The 18,165-nt window shown below is 37.8% G+C and overlaps 1 protein-coding gene across 1 annotated transcript; it reads right to left on the reverse strand.

Moving 5' to 3' along the window:
* Positions 1–3,095: 3,095 nt before the first annotated feature.
* rgs5a (regulator of G protein signaling 5a) lies at positions 3,096–12,945 on the reverse strand. The gene is made up of 5 exons (XM_006797820.3): positions 12,823–12,945; positions 12,091–12,204; positions 10,351–10,412; positions 5,610–5,776; positions 3,096–4,606 (listed from the first exon to the last, which is right to left on the reverse strand). Exons 1-5 carry the CDS (start codon positions 12,864–12,866, stop codon positions 4,442–4,444), a joined length of 552 nt encoding a protein of 183 aa, XP_006797883.1. The 5' UTR covers positions 12,867–12,945; the 3' UTR covers positions 3,096–4,441.
* Between the last annotated feature and the right edge of the window lie 5,220 nt (positions 12,946–18,165).

Genomic DNA, 18,165 nt, shown 5'->3' on the forward strand with positions numbered 1-18,165 from the left:
GGCTAGAAACCCTGTGAATGCAGTCCTGTCAGCAGTGGATCTCACTGCCAGCCACAGATCTCACTGGGGGATATTGCAGAAGGTTCTATGATTTTCTCCCACAAATACAGATCATTCTTCTTCTGACAAATGTATAAAAAGCCCTGAAACCATGAGAACTGTTTGCCAGAACATTATCAATGTTACAGCCTTCTTTATGAGGAACTAAATGAGCAATCAGCTTCTTCTGTGCTCACCGATCCTGCAGCACCCACGCCCTCTGCCTTTTAACGATGCTTAAGTAAACATAAACAGCACTGTATAGTTTTATGGTCTTAATCAATCAACAAAGACTATTTTGGACTCTGGGGATTGCAGCTCTGCTTTTTCCCAAGTACAGTCACCAACATGTCCCCAAAACTTCACACAGATCCCGCCGCTATAGGTTGAACCTGAATCCCTCAACAAAACATCCATATTAGATTCACATTTTATGTTATATAATTTTCTTTTTTCTTTTCATGTCTGATTACCTTTTTTCCATACTTGGAACTGTCTGGATTCTATGTTTAACTGCTAATAAGTCTATGAAAACATATCGTAAAACATAAAACCCTGCCAGAGTGAAATGCTATGTCTTGTGGCAAGAGACAAAAAGAAAAAACTAAATATTATATGACAGGTAAAGTAAACTGAGAGTGACAGTGTGTGAAATCAGAGCCAAAGATGTTTGACTTTTGATCTGCTTACTCATCTGTTTCAGCAGTGATTGTTTGAAAGAGTATTGATAGATCTTTGGCTATCAAATAAAATGTCAGACTTTTAGCTTGCCATGTTTTAGTGCTCAGACTTCAGATACTACAAGTCCGAGTCTATAAATGTGACAGTGTCCCGCACATGTTACAAGCTCAAGAAACATTTGTCAGAGAGTCACTAACCTCCTTTGGGGAACAAAGGCATCTGACCTTTTCCATCTATTTCTAGGAAGCGCGGTAGTGACGGATGCATCCATGCAAGCTTCTGACAGTGTTTGTGTTGGCAGCTAGTTAGTCAGCTGCATCTGTTTCCGCTCTGCTTTTTAGTCATCGCTGATGTTTCTTGGTGGTGCACTCTTTACATGCAGATTCTAAAAACAACCCACTCATTCCAAGAAGGGATGGAAGAAAAAGGAAGTAAATATATAAACTAATATGTTTTCTGAGAGTTCTTTGTTTTTCAGTGCTGTTTGTCTTTGACTGTTTCTGTTACATAATTGCAGACACTTTTTTTGGGTGGTCGGTGGGGGTTGATTATTGGCCCTGAACTAAGGCCTTGAAAAACACATTTTTCCCCCTTTTGTTTTATATCAATCATATATCTATTTATATCTATATCTATATCTTTTTGGATTTATGCTCCAACTATTTGATAGGAAGGCGCTACAACCAAGCTAGCAGATATTTGAAACAATGCTTAGGCCCACAACAGGTTCCGTATGTATAACTTAAAAAAGAAAAACCAAAATGACAATTTAAAGACAGATGTTTCCTCTTTTATAAGAGATACAGAACACTAGAAAGAGTACTTGCCTTATCTCCATTCAGAGCATCGTGGATTTCACTGTTCAGAAAATCTTTACACGTTTAGATATTTACATGTATAAATAAATACATCTTCAGGAATTGTGTGCATATATATTTTTATGTGATTGACTCCAAAACGTACATGCAAGCTACATCCAATAATGCATTGTCAGCACCATTAAAGCCCTTATTGATTTTTTTACATTTTAATTTTGTTTAATTTTTTTCTATGATGTTGATTGATGACTTCTCACTCTTCAGGTTATGACACCAGACTGGCTAATCTGTGCCATCATGAATCCTTGTCATTCCTCTTTACACCTGATCTTTGTCAATTTGGTGGTCCGATGCATTTCATAATAACACATTTAGAAATTCAGATAAGTTGAAAAAGTAGAAAATATATCATGCCCGATGTCCCGATCAGCACAATTTTTAATTTTTCTTTTTTCTTTTGTGATATATTTGAATTTTTGGGAACAATAAGGACTTATAAATGCTGATTATATAATTATATTTCTGTTGGTTAATACATAAATCAAGAGTAAATATCATCACACTCAACGATTGCTACATTTAACTGCATTTAACAGTTACATTTAAATGCATATATCAAGGACACTTCAACATTACACACCAACACCAAATCCAACATTACATCTCATTATATCATAGTCTTGTGTAAGTTGGTGAATACTCTTAAGGATAGAAGAGTGACAAATAACTTGTGATTGAAAGTATAAAATGTAGTCTGAAACAGGAAAGTACATATAAGGTTGACTTTATCAACTGATATTGCGCATACTTTTGAATTTGTAATGCTGCTATGTAATGTTGCTAACATTACACTTTGATTTTAGGATTTAACTGTGTGCTCCATTCATTATCATAAGATCGTTCTCATTAGCCACTTGAGGGATTGTCTAGTGCTGAAAACTTGCAAGATCAGTTTCCCATGTTTTTCAAAAGTAAATTTACACTAAAAGCAGATCTGGACCGTTTTATTGACTTGGCTTGCATACATACAGTACAGCTTTGGTGTTGTGACATGGGAAAAAGATCTTTCTTTGTATGAAACCACTGTTCTGTTTACCTCTATTTATGAGATTCCCTCCTACTTGATTTTCCCATCTTAGCAACTTGCACTTAAGTGGTAGACAAGCAGCTACACCACTTAGCCAACTAGCCAGCACTGTCCTCAAGGATGGCTCACACAGGATGCACTACAACCAAAAGGTTGGGTGTAGTGAAAATCCAAATTTTTATATCTATGTGAGGGTGAGATAACAGACCAGAACCAAAATAAAAATAGGTTATGTGATAAACATTAGTCGTGCATTGATAGTACTCCACTATGTGAGATATTCTTTTAGTATTTGGTCCACGCTACAAATTGATCAGGCAATCAACTGATTCAAAACAGCCAACTGTTTTACTGCCGTTCCACTTTAATTTCCCTTTGTTTTACCTTTTAAAAAGTCATATGCTCTACTTTCCATGCAATAGGGTCTTAAGGGGGGGAAATCACAAAACACTTCACATATCACAGTCACATCTTTCTGGATAAAACTTTAATGTCTTCTAAAATGATTTAACATTGTTGTACATTTAAGGTGAATCTTGAGGTTTTTTATAAAACAAAACTGCAAAATGTTTTTCATTGTCTTATCTTAAACTTGTGACTTGGTTTACAGTTTTTCTTTATTTTGAAAACGCTCACTATGTAACCACTGAGCGGTAGTGAAACTTGAAACAGGCAGTACTCCATTTCAAAGTAAAAGCTGTGTCTTATCACTTTTGCTTTCAAGGCAAACAGTCTATGTTTCCGGTATGGGTCACACTGTTCAGAGTTTCACAACTGCATAATGAGTAATTGGTGAGTGTTTGAGGACAAGTCGGCACCATACATGTATTCATGTTGGAACCACAGCAATATACTATTGACCAAAGATATGGAAGGAGGTTGTTGGTGCAGCAATTTATAGCTCTTTGCAACTAATGTCATTTAGCAACGGAAAGCAATACCAATGCGTGTGGTTAGATTTTAGTGACTAGGCCTTAGCAATTGATTTAATAATGACTGTTAGCAACCTCCAGCAACTTCTTCCTACAACTACAGTAGGGGAATACTCATTTTTCTCCAGTGACTCAGCTTTATAGATTTGGAATGCCTTAGTTTTTCAGACCAAATGGAGCAGGTCAGAGACAATAAACTTCTCATCTTCTTCCTCCATCTCTTTTACTTTTTCATGCTACCACCATGTGTCAAAGGTGCATGGTAAACAATGGGGCCCAGCTTACACATAATGATAAATCTGTCTGACAAAGTTCCAACACTGTGATGCAAGCAGTAAGTGCAACTATATGTTAGGTTATGGTTATAAGGGATATTTTCAAAAGGATGATTTTCAAATCCCAAACTGAAGAACTAACTTTCTGACCTAGTTAAGATTTGTCTGGTTTCCATAGAGATTACTTTTACATGTTTTGATATAGATTTAGTGTGTATATTGGTGTGTGTTGGTGAATCCCTGTACTTTTTTCAAAGGAAATTTTGATTTACATTTGAGGTCATGCTAGGAAACCATCAAGTTTTAGAGTCCAAATTTAGGAACGTGCGTGTGTGTGCGGGGGTGGGTGGGTGGAAAGGTGGGGCTATTTCAAAAGGCATTTTTTTCACTTTAGCTGAATTCAAAATGTAATTTTGAAATGTAATATCTATGACATTCACAATTTGGATTTTGGAAAACAAAAGTCTTCCAGATTATAGTTTGCACACACACACACAGTAGTTTATTATAAATATTTAATCGAAATCCTTATTAGTTTTCTTTTTTCCAAACCATCTAGCTACTGTTTAAAATCTCCCCACCTACCCACCCCTGCCCTAGCTCCTCAATTTAGTTGACCAGGAGCTCCTGGTACTGCTCAGACCGGAGGAAACGGCCAAAGGAGTCTTTCTCCATGAGGGCATAGATCCTCTTCTGGGCCAGGTCAAAGGTTGAAGGGGAAAGCTCCACCAAGTTCCTCAGGGTCACATCCTTGGTGAAGTGGTCAATATTGACCTGTTAGAGAGATATAAGACAAAAACCAAAATTCTCTCAGAAGCAAGTAAAACTCGGATAAATAAGAGAAGTTGATATAAAATACGGGTGAAAATATGAGTAATATTTTTATATGTTAGCACTAACAGGCAGGCATCTGTACTTGTTTCTATCTAGTCTAACCTCTCATGCAAATATGTTTGCCAAGACGGTAACGGCAATAACCTGAAATTTTACACTTAAATGTGATGTCACAGTGGCTACAGTCTTTGTTATTTCTAATTTTATAAGATCATTCTGATCAAAAAGGTAGATCTTATGAAATTAAAAAAAAATACTCCTAAAACTTGTTCACTCAAAACTCACTTGGACGACTCAGTCATGGTTTTCTCCATGTTAGTTACGGAGTGTACCAATGGTGATAAAAGCAACAGATAAATTATTCTTTTTATTTTCTTTGTTGCAAAAGAGAAAAATTACCACAGTTCCAAATACTGGATTGATTTTCAGTTTTAAAAAGTTTGGTTATAGAAGGCTGATGAATATTATGCTTTTGTTTCTAAATAATGCAATTTGAATTCTGCCTCTAACCAATTTTACATATTTCAGAGCTTTCTGTGGAGTGATTGCTAATCTAAGGTGCTATATGTTTTGGTTGTCATTCTCCTGCTTTCTGTTTTTTAACTTTTCTTTTATTATTTTAAGAAGTTACTTAATCATTCTTAGCCTGGTTTGATGACTTTTCCTTAAGTGGCCCAAAACACGCAAAGATTAAAATATGCAAAAAAGTTATGCAGTTGTACCAATGCTGCAAATATTTGTAAATTCTTGTCCTGGGTCAGTTTGACCTGGAACATACTGTGAACACATGAAATACTTAGAGTATGAAGAGTGTTAAAGTAAGAGGTCAAGCATCAGTTTCCACTTTGTGAAACAAGCAATGTATGATTAAAAACTATCTATCATCTCTATTAGGCTGAGCTGATGAAAGAGTAGGGATAGGGAAATGACATGAGTGCCTGACCTCTCTGGGTCCCTCAGACTGGATGAAGTCTTCGTAGATCTTCTTTGCCTTGGCAGCCATCTTCGCTGGGTTCTTGGTCTTCTTGAAATCCTCACAGGCCATCCAGAACTCGATGTTCTCATCACTGAACTCAGACTGCAGGAAGCTACGGAAGGCAGACAGACCATCTAATAGAGGGAGACATGACAGAGAAGGTCATAAACTGATATGTTATAGGATACAGACTCACAGGTTGTTATCAAACCTCTCTCCTGGTATGCACTTCACTGAGGAAACATGTTGGCAATTGTAAGCTTCAGTTAAGTTACAGTGACAGTCTAAGTCAAACTAAACATGATTTGAGTATATCTGTTACACTTCAAACATGGCTCAAGAATATGGGTAATGTCATATTCCCGCAAAGGCCACAAAGTTAAAACTGGAAAGGAACACCATATAAAACGCATCTTATTTTGAAATGGGTTCTAAGTTTGTCACTTAATGAAGAGACTTTCAATTTACTAACGATACAGAGGAGTCAGCTGTTAAGGTGATACGTCAGAACAGTACAAAAAGATCTCTGCAAATCACAGTATTATATCATCAACCACTGTGCTTATTAACAGCTTTTGTCCACAAAAGGGACTAATTAGAGAACAGCTAACATACAGCAATGTAGAAAAAAAAGGGAATTACATGTGCTATAATGTATCTTTTCTTTTTATTTGATCACTGTATGTAAAAAAACAAACAAACAAACAAAAAATAAATTAAAGGAACAGAAAGCTACAATGTAATTCTAGTAATGGTGACATTGATAAGGAACACTGATAACAAAAAACAAAGAAAAAAACTCGACATGGCTTGTTCCGACAGTACACCATTAATATAACTTGTGAGAAAAGTGTTTGCATCCAAAGAAAAAATAAAGACTTCTGTTTTTATTTGTTTGTTATGGATGGCAGCCAAGGCTTAGGAAAAGCTAATAATTTGGATTGTAGAGGAGATGCAACAATGTTTCGTGCTAAAAAATGTAGCCACTTGGGTGTCACTTGAGAGAGCACATCCTCTCTCAAGTGACAGGATCTACTTATCAGCTCTTTAATGCTCTTTTATTTAAAAGTGCTAAAATCCATGTGCAAACCCAGACACAGTCGGCAGTAATGACAGACTCTACTCTTGCAGAACAACACTCCTTGTCAAAACTGTTTCTGAACAACTCAAGGAGCACAAGAAATGGTACAAAAGGAGTGTTGACCCAGCCTCTAGATTTTCCAAAGACTAATCCCACTGCATATTAACTGAAATAAGTCTGATCCACAAAGGCCCCAACCTTCAGCCCACAAGGCCCAAAGGATCTATTGCCAGAGTCCCAGAGCCATGGTTTATGTATGAAAGACTGTTTTTTTTGTTAATTTTCACTAAACTTGGGGAATCAAATGCAGGTCAGAGATCCAAATGTTTATGCTCACAATAGCACGTTTTTAGCTGATTCTGGTCTCTGTGGCTAATTTCCCACTAGACTGCTTTTGCAGAGCTGGGCTAAATTTGATGAAGGCTTAAAAAGACTTGTTAATACTTAAGAGCCTGTTGCTGCTTGCGCATTAATGCCAAGTGACAGGTGTGTGCTGACTAGCTGTCTGCTGATCACTTCCTCACCTAAGTCACTGAACTGGACCTTTCAACCATGTTTGTGATGTTGGTGTCTTTTGTATGATTTTTCCCAAATTATTGTTATGTGACACATAAGTCTGTGGATGCAGCTTGTGCTAACTTTGCACACCTCCCCCTTGTCCAAATATGGGCACTTCTGGCTCCCCCTGCAAAAAGCTGGCAGTGACATAAAACTAAGTCAGTGCTTCAAGGCTGTTTTTCTCAATGCAGTGGGTGATGTCACAGAGGCTATGTCAGTCTTTTGTATAATGCCTGTGGTTACTCCTCTACTTTCTGTTACCACACTCCAGGGAGAGGGTGACAACCATGCCGTCTTTTAGAAAAGGGCAGGCATTTTTCATGAATTAAATCCTAAACCCCCCACCCCCCACCAACCCCTCAATAACTGACCACTGTTGCTGTTTTTTTTTAGAAAAATATCAGTCCGCCTATACTTTTCTAACTGCTACCTGTTTTCCATTTTTCATACGTCTGTTTTTCCCCTCCTGACTAAAACCATAATTAAAGCATTACATAACAGACACCTCAGTTTCAAAAGCCTTTATTTGACAAATGAAACTGCTAATGTTACACATTCCATGTCTAAATAGGACTTTAAATGATTAAGAAGCTGACAGAATTAATGTAAACTGTAGATTACAATGCATTTCTGTTGTTACTGGTTAAAAGCAGATGGATGGTGTATGTTATTTAGTGGGGCTTTACTGCATACCTTTAAAAAAATCCACAAACAATTAAAAAAAGCCCCCACAACTTTATAAACATTTAGACAACTACCTTTCAAGAATGTCAAAAAGTAACAAATTGATTATTTATGGACAAATATAAAAGCACTTTGGTTATCACAAAATAATTATCCAAACTAAAGCTTGATAAAACAGCCACTCATTTCCCCGAAGGCCATTGTAGCTCAACACAATGCCTGCAAAAGGTCCCATTGTCTATACAGGCATATGCTGCAAATGATAAGCTTTCTGCCGCAGCCTCAGGCCTTTATCTTCAATCTAAATGGCTAGCTTGATTAAAAATAGCACAGAGTCCTAATCAAGTTGTTGCTTTTTCTTTTTTTGCCTTTTTTGGAACAAGTACAAGGGCACACAAAACGCAAAGCGCACATGCACAGGCACACGTTTGTAAATGAGAGCTGCAGCGACCAAAGAACACAGCCTCGTGTTTAGTGTTTGTGTATCTGCCTTTGACTCAATACTCATAAAATTAGTTTTATTAAGCTCCAGTGAACCTTCTTGCTGATAGTACGTGAATCATTCAGCAACGCGTTTAAAAACAAAACCCCTAAAAATGAAATTACTGTAATTTAAACCAAATTACTATGCCACCAATTAAACCCTTTTTATGTCAAGTGCAATCTTTTTTTTTCATTTTGACAGGTAGTTATACATTATGTATTTTCTTCATAATATTGACTGTTGTGCAAGGGCGTTGGTGGTGGGGTGGTGGGGGGCAGAGTGTATCTCTGTGCATGAGAGAAAATAATTCATTTACAATCCCAGGGGACTTAACAAGGAAAAAGCCATAAAAACTAATGTTAATGCAAAATAACATGTAGATAAATAATCACAGTGTGACAGTTAGTAGCAACTGCGCAATAAATCAGTGCTGCTGGAATCACTTAGACTGCTCCCTAGAGATGTAACCAAAACACCCATAACCTTCCTGGGCTGGTATACACATTTATTCAAGCATGCAAACACTGGAGGAACGTACATCTCTCTGCCCCAGACGGTGCTGAAGGAGCCACTTAGAAAGGTCCGTTGCCCCTCCACTGAGCTCGAGAGAGGAAATGGTTCTCTGTTCACGTATCGGCAACATCTGTATCTAGGGTTTGTTTTAATGCGCAGGGGCCACCTAAGTGACTTATTAGCTGGAGAGTTTACACGTAGTACTATATACCGCTAACCATTAGAGTTAATCATCAGTCTTGCTGGCTCTCAGGCTTTCTGTTCACTTTGCGAGGTAAACAGCCGAGCCAGAAATTGAGTGTTTGCTGCGCATGGCGACTGTAAATATTATTTTCCCTTCTTACATTTTTCAGCATCTACGTCAAAAACTCTCTTTATATAACTCTGTCCCCTGCAAATTAATTCATTATGTGTATTGTGTGTTTTTTTTAAAGTAAGACTTGGATAGATATATAATTAGATAAATGCATTTTATCCCCTTTTTAAAGATTTAAAGATGTTATATAAAGGGTTTTTTTTATTCATATTTCACCAAGCTCCTGCTACCCATAGTGTACTGTAAACCCATGCAGAGTGGGCACATAATATTGGATGAGATAAAGATCAAAACCTTATCGTCACCATCTCTCTTATCCAATTAAAACACCATGGCCACATGTAGGTCTTAAGCACACACGTTTGCTGTCATGGAAACCAAAGCCTGCTAGCTGTACTGTTTCTGTTTAAACTGTCTTGCAGACAGACACCAGACCTCAAAGAAGGCATGTTTTCACCCTTTGACACTGATTAAAGTTAAACTACAATGATAGCTCTTACATAATGGAAATGACAGCTTTGGACAGAAGAAAATAATGATGTTCTTCAGGCTTCTCTATGAGGAGTACAACAAAGCAAATTCACTGTGTGGTGCACGTAAAATCTTTACTTGGAAAATGTTCAATTTTGGGATTTCAGAAAGCAGAACTGTTGGTGTGCACTTCTGGCTTTGCTGTTACATAAAGTGAAAGACTTGTGAGGTACAATATCAAGAAGCAACAACTTTAATTTTTTTTTGAAAAAACACTTTAGAGACCAAACACTTTTTAGTAACAGCCACATCCACCTATTCATGCGGTGCTTTACTTAACACCTTTAAGCCCTTCCTATCTGCCACACACACATTTATAAGGAGACATGAGGGGCACTGCTTGAACATGTGGACTGGAGGAGACCTTCCAATCCACTCTAACGTCTCGAGCCGCAGATGTCACATAAAAAAATAAAACTCAGCCTTTTACAAAAAATAGGCAACAACAAAGTCCACTATTACAAGAAACGCAACAAAACGTTCAGCTTGAGCTTTCTGGTTAAGAAAGTGTAAGTGTGAGAAATGGAGAGGGTTGACCTACAGCTGTTGTTCAGGACCCGGTCCAGACTCTCACGCCATTGAGAAGCCTCTTCAGGAGCAGGCCTGTGTGCACAAAAACGCCTCTTTTCAGTCAGGAGGAAAAACAGTGTAAAACTTACCTCAAGAGCTAAGAAGGCTTTCTTTACAGTCTTTAGCTGCCATGTTGTTGGAAAACACTTTTGCTTTTAGTGCTTATAGCTGGATAATGCTTGAAGCGTACAATTTAAACTGCAAAAAAACAGTTATTAAGTTAAACTTATGGTACAAAACTGCTTCCTGCACAATGCAGAGACTGCTATGTGGCAGTAAAGGTAAAATGTATGTATTTATTAATAATCAGGAAACATTTCAGCCTTCTCACTGAATAACTGTACAGACACCTTTGTACACGAGCGCTGATCCAACCCAAAACAATCCTTGACTTTGAGAAATCTCACTCAGACTCTTTTTTTTTTAAAGCAGCCAGTTAGACGTAGATCGTTGTTGATCAACACAGGTGTTAATAATCACAATAATTAAGGCTCAGACCTAAAAAAAAATTGCTTCTTTAATTCTTTAGTGTTTGCCTTGTTTTCCTTTGAAAATGGTTGGGGGAAAATAAAAACGACTGTCAACAGACACCAAGTAAACCTCTGATGAACTGTTGCCAGACAGCCTCAGAAAACAGGCTATAAATATTCAAACACATTGCTGTATTGTCCTTGTCTGAAAAAAGCCAGATGAAAGCTTTTGAACTGAGTTTGCACTACAAGATTTCACATTTCTGCAGAGGAAAAATAGACCATCTATGTCTGAATCTTTCCCCGTCATTTCCACTGAGCTCCAACTTTAAACTCATTCAAAGTGCACTCTTATTAAAGACATTGGACAAAGAAGTCAGATTGTGAAACAATGCTGCCTTCCAGTCACCTTTTTAGGGAGCATTTCTAAAGCAGCCTGCTTTTTTTTTATGGGGTAAAAATAGTTGGAATAGCTAGTGAGTGACACCCAATCTGCGTCTTAAAAAAAAAAAAAACAAAGGAAAAAAAGTGTGCTTCAGAAAAAATGAGGGTTAAGAATAAATAGTAAGAATTCAAACCAAAGCTTACGGAATAACGAAACATAAATTCGACTTTCTCGATGATATAAGAAAAAAAATGGAGTTCTGACAGCTCAGGCAGGAGAGCTGCTATGACTGCTGTGAGCCAAACTAAACAAAAAGGTCAAAGGAGCTGCAAGACAAATTTATAATAAATAAACCCAAATAAAGCTTCTGCCACAGCCACATAAACCTTCCTCAAAGCTACACTGTGGCTGGTTTTTAGGTGGTAAAAAATCATCATGCTTTTACTGACACAAGTCAAGGTCTTTCTAGTCTCCATTTTATGCTACAATTTATTTAAAACATTTTCCATTATGTTAAAAACAAACACTGAAGGCAAAAGTTTCCCTTACAACACCAAAAGTCTAGATGTACAGTAACAGAAGACAAATAAACACAAAAAAACGGCATAATTTAGCATCTCATACATATTTTACCACTGTTCAAGGCAATGCATTTGAAATCTCAAGCTTTGTACCGTCACACTCCCAACGTCCCACTCAATGTCTGGGGAGGTTTCACTGGCCCCTTGATCTCCACATCTTGTACCTGCTCGGGGCTCTGTTCTCCCGCTTTACCATCAGTTATCTGGTTAACAGATAATCAGGAAAACCCTACCTACATCACAGACATTTGGTCCTTGGAGGGAAAAACACTCACTTCTGGAGCTTCTCCGGTTTCTTTTCAGTCTTCTCAGGGTAGGGGATGATGAGGTCGATGGCATTTTCCGGCTTCTGCAGTAAGACTCCTAATTTCGACTTGATCTCCTTGGCCCTGAATGACAGAAAGAAGAACGGGACAAGAACGCTTTAACATCTAACAGTCCGGTCCAGATGCTTATCAAATTGTGACACTGTGATAAGTGTCATCCTCTAACCAGAGTAGTATATTTGAACAGGACACTGACATTACACTCACAAGTAAAAATCTGCTTTAGCAATCAGTGTAACACAGCTTCAGAAATAAAGCTGCTAAAACTGTTAAAAAAAATAAGTCAGGAACAAAACCTAAAATCCAGGTGTTGTTTTTATTTTAGCATTTACTGCACTTTTATTTCTCTTTCTCTCATTAAGCAACGTGCCTGACCTCCCTCAGTGTTTGAATGCTTAAGCAATACACTATTCATTTGTAAAACAATAAAAGCTTTAAAACAAGTCATGTACATTATTGTCTGTGTCAAAAAGCCTGTTTAAAAAGAATTTATAGGAGGCAGAAAATAGACCAGAAAAGTAAAAACTTCTTTTTGCTTTAAAGTGCTTTCCAGTGCATACTGTTAACTTTAATGGCACAGAACTCCCACAAACAGGTTACAAAGTTTAGTCAAACTTTGCGGGATCCAAACCACATCACAGCAACACACTATTAAGATGTAGGCAATGATTCAGTACTCACCTTTCGAGGCAGGTTTGGGGTAAAGCGGCTAATCCTTTGCACATTTTCCAGTGCTTTCAATTGCAGTAAAGAACAAATTCAGTTTTCCTGTTAACCCACAGTCACTCCAGGGTTCTTTTTCCTTTCTGACTCTGCCTTTCAGCACATAGGGAGTTTTATACAGACGCCTTTTGGGCTGCGGGCCAACAGCTAAGCCAATCAGACTGGAATGTGTACTGCACGGGTAGCCTGGCTGAGGAAGGGTGGGTTTTCAGATGTGAAATGCTCTTTGCTTTGAAGTTTCAATTAACTGGTCCAGATACAGAAAGGAACATTAGATTTCACTGATTTAAAGTTTATGTAACAGGGATCTGAAGGTGCTAATCACGGTGTGGTTCGCATCTTGTCAGTGTGTTTATTTTATTTGCAGTGATGCATTTGAAAACAGTTCTTTTGAATTTGGTATTTATAGTTCCTGTTATATTTGTTAGTACCAATTTGTTTTCTGATCCTATTTACAGGATGTTTATTTTTATTTTTTACCATTTTACACATTTCTTTTAATCTGACACATGAGTGTGGCTAAGAGTGAATGTGTTTACAGTTCAATTGAGTTCTTTTTGTATATCACAAATCACAATAACAGTCTGCTCAAGGTGCTTTATGTTGTAAAACCCCCACAATAATACACTATTGTTTAAAACTATAAAACTATAATGTATAACTTAACTGCGACTGAAGTTTGATGCTAAGTATGAGCTAATGTTTAACTTGTTTTGTTCCAGTTAATTGTGTCAGCTGTGTATACATAGACTTCTTTTAAAAGTTACTTTATTTGGCTTTTCCCCGCCCAATGTACTGAGCAAAGAAGAAAGAAAAAAGGCAAATGTACACGTTAGTTATAAAGGTATTTTTAGATTCACCTCGGGCTATCGGGCTAATTTTGATTCCAAACAAAAATCTGCAAAACTGTTATTTTTAACGAAATTTAACTTTTCGATTTATTGAGTATTAATAGTTTAAAGCCATTTATATGGACATCTGAAACCCCAATCTGGAACTTTTGTAGGCTTGACTTGCTGTCACCAGAAACTCTAAATTGAAGAAGCTAAAAGAGAGCCTTCATCAATTTTCATCTTTTGACTGACATATTCCAAGTTCCAAAGTCTGTAATTCTAACTTCTAGTATGATAGTTTTGTCCCCACTGCTCCATATTATAGCTTACCCTGCGACTTAACATTTTTAATTACAGATCATTTGCTCATTTTGTTTATTGTTGTTTTATGTCACACAACTGACACTGCTGTCTAAATTACAACCGACCAACCGCGTCTCCTAAAAATTGCATATATACATAACGGCAATAAATTGTTTACCCAGTTACATTTACTGGGCAATGTACATCTATTTGCTGGCTGGGTTAAGCTGCGCCTCATTAATTATCTGCATCAGAGTAGACACGGTGGCTGAAATGCATGACTCGTGTACATAGCAATCAACTCTCTCACTTGAGAGCAAGATTTACATCCTGGCTCGAAGACACCCGTACTTTGGCAGATGCTGTGCTGCTTTCTGCAGAAGTATGAACTCAGCATTAACCAGATTTCACCAGAAATTTGATCAGAGATAATGCTTCTCTGAAAGAAATTATGACCACTAAAAAACCCTGTATCTGACTTGCACATAATGCAAATGCAGTAGCCAATTTTCTGGCTGAATATTCTTCTGATTATATATAAATATATAAGAATAAATGCTCACAGTGCCACATGTGTTCACTCTCTGCAGATTCACTGCAGAAATACATGCAGTTTTGAAAAATAGGCACTTAAGTTAAGGTTAGAAAGGTTAGTGGGGTTTACTTAAAGGTAAGTATGCCATCCGTCTTTTTCTTATACACTAAGTATAACTTGGTCGTAATTTTTGTTTTCCTCAAAATCAATTTAGCTGTAAATGTTATTTTCACAAGGCTGCATTGGACTGGGAGACGGTGACAGTTTTCTCTAATCTTGTACATTCCACTGAGTGATTCCTTAGATGTCCTTCAACCATGACACATTCATCGATTCAGTCTGATTCATCCCAAAAGATTTTGCAGCCTCTAAAATGTCGTTCTACATCCGTTTTACTGTTTGAACAATTGCAAGCTTAAGATTAATTTCAGAATATCAGTGAGTGAATGCACCATTCCTTTTAGTAACTTCAGGGACAAAATACATTCTTGTAAATACTGCTTTTTAACATCTCTGTATATGATAAACACAGCAGACTGAAACATTTTTAACCTTGAAATCTATTTTTTCTTTTTTTTTGGCATGATTGGAAAAACTGCATGAGTATATGTCAGAGAGTACTCTTGATTGCTGTCAAATAAATAGATCTATCTGTCTAGAAAATTGGTTTTCAGCTGTTACAGCACTTATTGAGAATTATATTGAATGTACTGCCCAAGGTCCAAAGAAGAACATTCTGTTGAATGACTAAAGCATGATGTGGTCACAAGCTTTTCATTGACAACGTAAGCCACCTACATTTAATTGAGAAAAATAGTGATGAATTTCATCATTCACATGCTGCTTGCCAGTGTTATAAAGGCCGGACATGTTATCCGACCAATTCATTACAAAGATAGAGCCGGCTAATTCGAATTCTCTCAAAGTTTTGATGCTGATCAAGATTTTAATCGGCAGCAGAAGTTATTAGAAAGCAATTATGAGGCTTCTGATTTTAAAATCTCGTCATGAGCAGGTTATTACACCAACTTTATTAACCTTAGTGTCATTACTCTTTTGTGCGTGCATTTAAGTCACTGCCTTGGGCCCCTTTAGAGCCGAATTTAAATCTGTTTCTGAAACGTGACATGAGTGTAATACGTGCGACATGTGCGCTATAAGTTAATTTGTACCACTGAGCATACACGTAACTGAATACATATGCACTGACCTGCTTTGGAAAGGAGGAAGACAGTTCACTGTTAGCCCTCAAAGCTAACTGCAACAAACCTTTCCCCCAACAACGATCAAGATTTGAATACTTATACTTAGTTTTTAACATACATGTGACTCACTGAATTGCTTCAGTTTACTTTTCTTACTTTGGTATTTGATTTATCTGCAGTAAAGAACACTGAAAGTAAACAGAGCTCAAAATTTGCTATGGTGATGAACCCCATGAGATGAAAATCTAAATATATGAGCCAGAACAGCCCTGGAAAATTTCTTGTTTCACACAGTTTAACACTAATAACAAATAAATAAACAGCCATTTTCCTAAGAACATTGAGACTGCTGAAAAAAGAGAGGTAGGGGTTTCTCAAATGAGCTCGAGGTGCCCTCTGGACCATGATTTGCATTCTGTAGCCTTAAAAAGAAATCATCATGTTGCTACAACAATGTAGTCAGAAGGCGTAGGCTTCTGTACAGCCAGTGCTGTAGGCCAGACAAAAGAGGATGGCAAATTATGCAGCACTTGTTAAACTGAAATATCAGTCTGTCTTGGTATAGGTCAGGGGTCGGCAACCCGCAGCTCCGGAGCTGCATGCGACTCTTTAGTCCTTATAGTGCGGCTCCGCGTGGTTTGGGAAAATAAATGAGAAGTATTTAGCTGAAGTGTCATTTATTTATGTTAGTTCTTTTTTAACTTGTAGTTCTAAATTGAAAGATTATTGTGATAGTGAAATATAAAAAAACAATTATATTCTATTATTTTTTCATCGCTCAAAATAAGCGTCACACTCGTGGAAGCCGGTGTACTCGCCGAAACGCCGTGCATTTATCGAGACTTTCAACAGCAGGTAGGCCAATTATGGACCTTCAGATCCACATTATGTCAGCAGCTATTCTCCTCCGTGAACTATGTCAAAAACAAACACCGCTCACGCCTCACAGATGACAGCTTACAGTCCTGCGTAAAGATGAAAGTGACTTCGTACAGCCCCGATTTGCAGGCGCTGTGCGCAGAGGTTCAGGAGTAGAAGTTCCATTGTAAACATACCACGGCAGACCCGACGATGTTTGCATTGACCACTTTTCACACACAGTTGCTGTACGCATACAGCCGGCTGTAGCTTTTCAGCTCACAGCCCGACACATACCAACACAACAGCATAGATAGCACAGACGTTAAGACGGCGAGGCGTGATTGCGGGTGCCGCTCAGGTGCGTCTGCCTCCCCTGCAGCGGCGCTGCAGACCACGCCCCGCCACACACATTAACCAGGTAAAATACATATTTAGGCAGAATTTTGCAAATATCTATTTTTCATCTTTTAGCAGCATAGTGCTTTTTTTCCAATTATTTTTTAAAAGTCAGGTCAAGGCTCCAAAAGCCCAAAGGCGATATAAGGGTGGCGGCTCACAACAGTTTTTGTTTGCTGGATCATTTTAGTTCAGCTGGGTGTCTTTCCTTTTGTTATATTTCTTTAAGAGTTCAAAATGTGTTAATTACATAAATAAAATGTAATTTTCTCATTAGCACTTCAAGGATTTAATAAGCAACACACTTTAGTTGTTCACACAAAGCATAAAGGTAAAAAACATTATATACAGTGTTATCTTCATTTTAGATTTTAGATTCATTTTAGAAAAAGTATTTGCGGCTCCCAGTGTTTTTGTTTGCGTGGAAACCGGGTCCAAATGGCTCTTTGGATGTGAAAGATTGCTGACCCCTGGTATAGGTGTTTTTATTAAAATACCAAAAACATAGCATAACCTGGTACAGAGCTGTTTGTTGTCATTTTCTCAGTTTTTTGTTTAGTTTTTGAGCACTTTAAGCTGCATATTTGCTCTGAACTTTAAGAGTTTATGGTGAGGAAAAAAATTAAATTACTGTGTAGGAAAGCCTGTGTTAGTGTGAACTACATTACCCAGCAGCCTCTGGGCAGTGATGGGATACTGTTAAAAATACTACTTGTCTTATATTGTGTGTTAGTGTTAGGGTCATTATGGAGTTTTGCCTGCGTAGACCAAGATTGTTCCTGCTCATCCTGCAGATAATTTACCAGATTGGGATCTACTCTGTGTGAAGTCAGTCATGAGCAGTTTTTCATATTTGGTAGCGCTCACTGTTTTGCTGGTGAGGCAACTGCTATCGGGGAGTGCCATTTCCACAGGGTGGGTGGATCTTGCCTTCTGTAAGTGTTTAGGTGGCATGTTTAAAAGCACCACCCACAAAAATAAGTTGATTAACTTGATAATCATCATGATGTTAATCGTGGCTCAAGAGCTGGCAGTTCGTCTTGTAATCGGAAAGTTGCTGGTTCGAGCCCCAGCTCGGACAGTCTCGGTCGTTGTGTCCTTGGGAAAGACATTTCACCTACCACCTTCTCGTGATGGCCAGAGCGTCCGATGGCGCGATATGGCAGCC

Source organism: Neolamprologus brichardi, chromosome 17 (assembly GCF_056152115.1).
Source record: "Neolamprologus brichardi isolate AB-2024 chromosome 17, ASM5615211v1, whole genome shotgun sequence".
Taxonomy (NCBI): domain Eukaryota; kingdom Metazoa; phylum Chordata; class Actinopteri; order Cichliformes; family Cichlidae; genus Neolamprologus; species Neolamprologus brichardi.

Excerpts from the sequence above, each read along its gene's own strand:
- rgs5a (XM_006797820.3), bottom strand. The coding sequence starts at position 12,866 with ATGTGCAAAGGATTAGCCGCTTTACCCCAAACCTGCCTCGAAAG. Across the intron at positions 12,205-12,822 it reads CCCCAAACCTGCCTCGAAAG|GGCCAAGGAGATCAAGTCGA; the intron begins GTGAGTACTGAA and ends TCTGTCATTCAG. Across the intron at positions 10,413-12,090 it reads AAACCGGAGAAGCTCCAGAA|GCCTGCTCCTGAAGAGGCTT; the intron begins GTGAGTGTTTTT and ends TTGTGCACACAG.